The following is a 7289-nucleotide window of genomic DNA, read 5'->3' as shown; positions in this document are numbered from 1 at the left end:
GTGTACTTAAATGTTATCTTCTTAAATGTTATTTGTGAGTTGCTCTAGGTTAAGATATGCTTTTATATACTATGTTATTTTTAATTTTGGAGCCTATAAAAACTGTATATAAGACTGGAGAATGTTATGATATATCAATATTTATTTATCTTGTATCTTGTCTAACTGGATTCTTCTGCAGAGGGTCAGCCCATGTTTTTTTTCCTTTTGTATTCTTTTCTTGTGTATCTTTTACCTTTGTCATGTTTTGTTTTTTACTTTACTATTATTATTTATACATACGATCTTCCTCTTTTTTTCATGCCATGTTATCCATACTTATTTCTTCTTCCATCATATATCCCTTAATTATATAATATTGTTAGTTTATTAGACTTCATAATTGTTCATTCAAGCAATGTATTCTATTTTTTTAGTGTGTTTTTTGTCATTGATTAGGTTTAGTTTGTCTTTTTTTTTTTGTTTTACTGTTGTTGCTTTTTTTAAGTTGTTTTGTTTCTTTTGTATCTTTAAGGATTTTACATGTACACACTGCATACTTAGTCATGTACTTAAAACAAAGGAGACCCTAGCCTTACAAGCCCTGCTTTTTCAGGGGTTCTTCTTGTCTTTCTCTCAATATGTCATTAGTTATTTGCTGTGTTTCTTTTTTTTCTACTGTAACAACGATTTATGGTTAATTGATTTTTATTTGTAGAATGTGAAATCACACTTGTAAGATAAAATGTATGTGCGGACAGAAAGACGAATAAACATCTTATCTTAATATGGCAGTAAATGGACTCTTGTTTGTCTAATATAGCCTGATATAGGGTGGAGAAAATATATTCATAAAGATTTTTTGAATTGAATGAATGAATAAAGTAAATAAATAAATACAAAATTAATTCATTAATTGAATAAATAAATTAAATGAATTAAAGTCTCCTCAACTATGACATTTTTCTTCAATCTTAATGCAAGTAAATCAAAGAATCCTGGATTGTCACGAATCTAGACAAGAATTTTTATTAAACGACAAAAGCTCATCCTTGTCTGGATTGTCACGAATCTAGACAAGGATGAGCTTTTGTCGTTTAATAAAAATTCTGACAATTCTTCTGCCCCTAAACATGATTGCAATATTGTTGATTACCTCAGATGGACATAATTTCATTTTATATCTGGTTGTGCATTCTCTGTAGCATACCAGAATTGAGGAAATTACAGTTGGGCCAGTCTTACAAAGAGTTATGATTGATCCAATCAATCATAACTCCATGGAAATCTCTACAGGAAATGTGCACAATGTCCTTTGTAAACAAGGAGAAGCACAGTTGATTTTCAAGACAACGATGAATGCATGAATATACGAATATACATCATAGCTAGAAAATATCTTGAACATGCATCATAGATGTTGACATTGCTGGCCGTCCATAGTTGCGATCGATTGGATCAATTGCAACTCTTTGTAAGACCGGGCCCTGATCTCTTCAAACAAGCAATGAAATAATGATTCATTGTTGTATTTTCAGGGATTCATTGCAATCAAAAAAAATTATTGTGTTGATGAATAAAAGGAACCACCATACTCATAATGTTCAGCAAAAAAAAACACACACACACACACAATGCAAAATTATTTGTGATGTGTGGAAAACTAACATTACACAGAAGGAAAAGAATTATCTTAAAGAAATCTTGTCAATGATGAAATATTTCACTTGAACTGCAAAATCCAACTTATTTCAGTATCATGATTGTTGGCACAAACCCTTTATCCACACAATGCTCCACATAATGCTTTATATCAAGTCTATTGCCATGATGACAGGTACAATTTATCTCTGCTTCAATCTTGCAAACAGAGTTCCTTCCCCCCCAAAAAAAAATCATATTGGACACGAGTTGGAATAAATCATCTACAAAACATGTTCAAAGTGCTCAATCTCAATGCTCTAAGAGGACATGATCTTGGTGACCCTGACTCAATAGAGCCAACATAACTCAATAAATCACTCATACACCATTAATATACTAAGGAGAATAAACACTACCAAGATTTGACCTTGGTAACCCTGACTCAATGGCTGCAACAGTGCTGAACTCAACCTCAAAATTTAGTTTGTAGCACGGAATCAAGTGATAATGAATTAATAAAACTTTAAAGGTCATGACCTTTGACCTTGGTGACCCTGACTCAATGTGGGCGACAGAGGAACCATTGATAAGGTGCTTAGATACGAAAAGCAAGTGATTCATCATTCTACAAAGGTCATGACATATGACCTTTAGTGACCTAAAATCTTAGAGAGGCAACAATGATCCTTTGATGAGGTAATTGTGCAAGCGACAGATCAATTTACAAAGGCCATCATTACCTATGACCTAAAGTGATCTTGAATCTATCGAGGCAACAGAGGATCCCCTGGTGAGGTGCTTGTGAGAGTGATTGATCATCAACAAAGGTCATGAACTCTGACCTTAGCAACCGAGAATTTTACAGAGGCAATAGATGAACCCTTGATAAGATGCCTGTATATATATATATATATATATATATATATATATATATATATATATATATAAAAGGTTGAGTAAGTGATCATTCTACAATGGTCATGACCTTTAGTGAACTTGAATCATACAGAGGCAACAGAGGATCCGTTGACTAGGTGCTTGCATTTGCAAGTGATGGATCGCTCTACAAAGGATATGACCTTTGACCTATAGTGACCCTGACTCTTACGGAAGCAACAGAATGGCTCTTGATGAGGTGCGAGTACATGGAAAGCAAGATATTGATCAAAATTGTTTGTAACGAAGAAGACTCTGTCATAGCGTCCTCCAGTCGGCCATAGCAGACAGAATGTCCTTGGTGTACTTGTCTTGTGTGGTATCCACACCCTGATCTCCGACCTTGCCATCTTCGTACCTACAACAACACAAATCATTGAAGCAAATTGGCAACATATCACATGACTATATAATACTAATAATTCAATATTTACATAGCACCTACCAAAATTCATCTAAGCGAAATACAATAAATATTCTTATGACTGAACTTAACTAAACTAATTTAACTACCTTACTGAAATAACTGAACTACCTAACCATAACTACATGTACAAGCAAGATATCTGAAAAATAATCTCAAAAATTGATAGAGTTAGTATTTCTTAACGGATCACACAGATTCAAATCTATCAAGATCACTTCCTAAAATCATATTTCAAATAAGGCAGAAGCACTTCAGGATCGATCTTACTCTTACAAGCAATAGCACAATAGCACTTGGAACATATTTAAATTCTAGCCCGAATCTAGCTTGAAATTGAGAAATTATGAAATTTTCATAGAAAAAATGATGGCATATATGTATGTTTAAGCCACACAGTTAGATGGAAATGCTATGCAAAAAATTATAATTCAAAACAGGATTCTATACTACAATATTAAGCCTATTAACAGCAATTCCCAAGCAACTTGATACTTACACAAAGAAGAATCTAGTACATACATGATCCGGATTACAACAAACCCATACATGACCATGTCTATTCAACTCCTTGGAACTTATCACTGCAATAAAAAAAAAATATCATTCAATGAATATTATCAAAAATATATTATTTTATAATTTATCATTCCTAAACTATCTGCCACAATGGTGATACGACATTTGCTCCGGCGACAATTGCTCCGGGATTACTTTCGTCTAAGATGTACGGTGTAGGGTTAGTGTTGCAATAGGGTTTTATGGTAGGTGTTAAACCCAAGGTTGAAATTGGTCATTTGTTCATTGTGTGGAATTTAGAGCGGAGCAATCGTCGCCGGAGCAAATATCATGGAACCACCACGACATGAGAGTTTATGACACTATTTGGATATGTTCTCTATATAATGGTCACATGTTTAATTCATCTTGTAGATTAGGAAATAAGTAATCATGACACATGAAAATCATGTTTCAAAATAATCCTTATTATATGCATGTAAATCAGAATAAGCAGTGACATTGTTTTTCAACCATAAACTAATGTACAAATACAGAATTCTATATGAGATGAGAAACGAAGTCACAGATTATACTGAAAATTTACATTTCATCTTCATGAAGCAAACCATATTGTTGACAATATCTTTGACAGGGACCCGTCTTACAAAGAATTATGAATGATCCAATCAATCATAACTCTATGGAAATACATTAGTGTCATAATTTTTTTCTACAGAAAAATTTGCATAATATCCTTGGTAAAAAGAAAAGCACACTGAATTTTCAAGAAAAAAAGGAATGCATGAATATACATCATAGCTGGAAAATATTTTGAACAAACATGCATGGTATTTATTCTTAGGTTCAATCAGTCATAATATAATTAAATTTAATGAATACAAAGTCAATTGCAATTTATAATAGATAATTTGTATAATTTAATTATTTGTCAAATTCTTCAGTGTACCTTAACTTCTAATCTAATCATAGTCAAGCTTTTGCAGAGTGTCCTCCAATAATAAAGTAGTCAATTAAGATTCGAAACTGTTTAGATAATTTTTATGTACATAGTCAAGTCAAATTAGGCTGCATTATTAATTTTTTTTCTTTAATTATTTATATTGCAATGAATCAATTGAAATGTTGATTGCTGAGTGATCCATGGTACACTTGTTTCCCTCAAATTAACTTTTGCCAGTTTCAGTTTATATGTTTCTTTTTTTTATATTCTTAACTTGGACTGAGGCGAAGGGGTGTGGGAAGGAAGGCCTGTGGGTCATGGTAATTCAGTTAACCTTTTGCAAACCAAGGCAGCCCCTTCATCTCTATTCCAGGTCCTTTGTAGTATGTCACCTATGTCCGATTGTTTGTGTGATTTGTATTGTATTATAATTATGTATTTTTAATTGCCGAATAAAATAATAATATTAGATGTTGACGTTGCTGGCCAACCATAGTTGTGATCGATTGGATCAATCAATCGCAACTCTTTGTAAGACGGGCCCAGGACTTGTGTGTGTTTATTACGATGCTATACACTATTCAACTTACCCTCACATAAAGCAATACATCTGAGGTTTTTACTTTGTAGAAACCTGCAAGCACTCTTCTTTGGTTCCTGTGGGATTAAAAAGTAAAAAGATTAGATGACTCTGCCATCAATACCCAATCTTATGGTTTCAAGCCATTTTAATCAGCATTCCCTCAATTCTGGAACAATCTAAAATAAGCAGATTAAACAGACAAATTTAAATGTTGGTTTAAGAACCTATTGTTTCATTAAATAATATTTACGCAGCTCTCTAAGCTGTCAACCATAAAGTATAAACTATACATAAAATTGATATTATTGGGGCTGGAATTCCTTTTACTTTGCTCCTATTTTATAATTATTTAGGGATATTTATGTGATAAGCAATTTATATGAACCAGAATGCTTGTATACATTATATACACAGCAAATAAGGGTATTTACCAAATGCAAGCCTCATTAAACTGAATCACAAAGGAAATTAGGAATGATCTTGCACATATAGTGATAATATTGCAGTATTTTATCTTAACTACAAAATGGCAGCAAATTAGCTTTTTAAAAGAGTAAGAAAAAAATAGGGTACTTTTTTTCAAAAGCATGCAAAAATTGCTATCAACAAATATTAATAAAGCATTTTTATTTATTTGATCCAAGATAAAAGAACAATGTACTAGAAATGCCGAGATCAGGGAGTTGAACCACTGATTTTCATGTTGCCAGGTCAGGTGCCTCAGACCACTCGGCCATGAAACCTCAAATTAAATAGTTAAATTTGCACACCCCCTTTTGTATACACTTTCAAAAGGAATAATTCCATAAAATAGGAACAATTCCATGTATTTTCCACGCAAAGAGTATATTATTTTGTTATGTATGTTACATGAAATGTCTTGAAACAGGTACCCTTTATACATATTTTGGGGGACACAAATGATTTGTCCATGGAAGTGGCCCCCCTGACTTACAACTGGAGGTAGTTTCTTGACAGGCTGGTGGATTCCATGTCCCATTCCCGAGTAGCCAAATGATACACTTGAATGTGGACTCAGGTAGATGCCCTTACCATAGGCAGCTCCATGCATCTGAAAGAAAATCATGATCAATAATGATATCAACAGCAATGTGAACAAACATCATCATCATCATGTGAACAAACATCATTAATATCATCATCATCATCAATATCATCATCACTAAAAGAGACTTATGGTTGTGGAGTTATGTGTCATAAGAGAGTCATAAATGTAAACTTTAACATTGACCTCAAAATGACTTTTGACCTGTGACCTGCGACTGCACCATAACATGCAGATCCCCTAAGTACATCTACAATCCAATTTTGGTTGAAAAGTGACTTATTGCTGCAAAGTCAGGTGTCATAATGTTTGTGACGGACGGATAACATTTGGATCCCTTGTCTCACCTTCACCTCTGGTGGGCGAGACAATAAAATCATATCCCTATAAAGTATAAACACACGTTTGAAGCCTTTTTTTAACATCCAAGACATAAATAAGAATACATAATATGCCTAGAGTGCACAATATTTTCAATTATTCTTTTTAATTTCCAACTACCATACCTGATGTTTAGTGCCCGATGCATTGATAAGACCATGTCTCAGGATAGAGTGCCAGTTCTCAATGTTAGAACCACTGTCAAATGAAAGAAAAAAATATGTTATTATTATCCAATGAAAGCAGGGCTTGATGGAAAACTGTGCTGGACAAAGACGAGGACACATTGCATAATCCATACCTACATGCAGTCCCCTAACTGAAGATTTCACTAATTTTCAAATATTTTTATGATACTTAAAAAGGATGAGGAGAAAAGGAAGAGGTGAGGTAGGAAATGAAGGAGGAAGAGAAGGATGAAAAGGGGGAGGGGAAGCAGAGGATTAAAAGAAAGGAGAGGAGGAGGGAGTGGGGAGGAAAGGAAGGAAAAGGGGGAGGATTCAGAGAAGAAAGGGGAGGAGGAGCAGGATGAAGAGGAAGAGGAAAAGGATGAGAAGGGGAGGAGATGAGAAGAAGGAAGAGCAAATATCAACTTCCTTTTAAAAGCATTTTGATTTATTTACATTTATCAGTAGATCAATATGTCACATTGTACATTTTGAACAAAGAAAATCAAACAAAAAAAATTTTCATCAAAATATAATATAACCATTCTCATTCAAACAGGTTATGGCCTCCAGAGCATTTCATGATCAGATGTAAGGATTTCAGTAGCTTATAACAACAGTTATATAAAACAAGTAAAAGTAGTCCA

The 7289-nt window shown here is 33.5% G+C and overlaps 1 protein-coding gene across 1 annotated transcript in view; it reads right to left on the bottom strand.

The window, feature by feature from the left end:
• Nucleotides 1-2562: 2562 nt before the first annotated feature.
• Nucleotides 2563-7289, bottom strand: part of LOC121415066 (protein mono-ADP-ribosyltransferase PARP6-like) — a 48201-nt gene continuing 43474 nt past the window's right edge. The window contains exons 18-22 of the mRNA XM_041608148.1: nt 6601-6673; nt 5984-6100; nt 5036-5102; nt 3483-3567; nt 2563-2917 (exon numbers count right to left, since the gene is read on the bottom strand). Of these exons, the coding sequence (XP_041464082.1) occupies nt 2818-2917; nt 3483-3567; nt 5036-5102; nt 5984-6100; nt 6601-6673 (442 nt within the window). The 3' untranslated portion in view covers nt 2563-2817. The remainder of the gene's footprint in view (nt 2918-3482; nt 3568-5035; nt 5103-5983; nt 6101-6600; nt 6674-7289) is intronic.

The sequence above is a fragment of the Lytechinus variegatus genome, chromosome 5 (genome assembly GCF_018143015.1).
Source record: "Lytechinus variegatus isolate NC3 chromosome 5, Lvar_3.0, whole genome shotgun sequence".
NCBI lineage: Eukaryota > Metazoa > Echinodermata > Echinoidea > Temnopleuroida > Toxopneustidae > Lytechinus > Lytechinus variegatus.
Note: the sequence above shows the minus strand (reverse complement) of the source record. Positions and strands in the feature narration are given on the sequence as shown.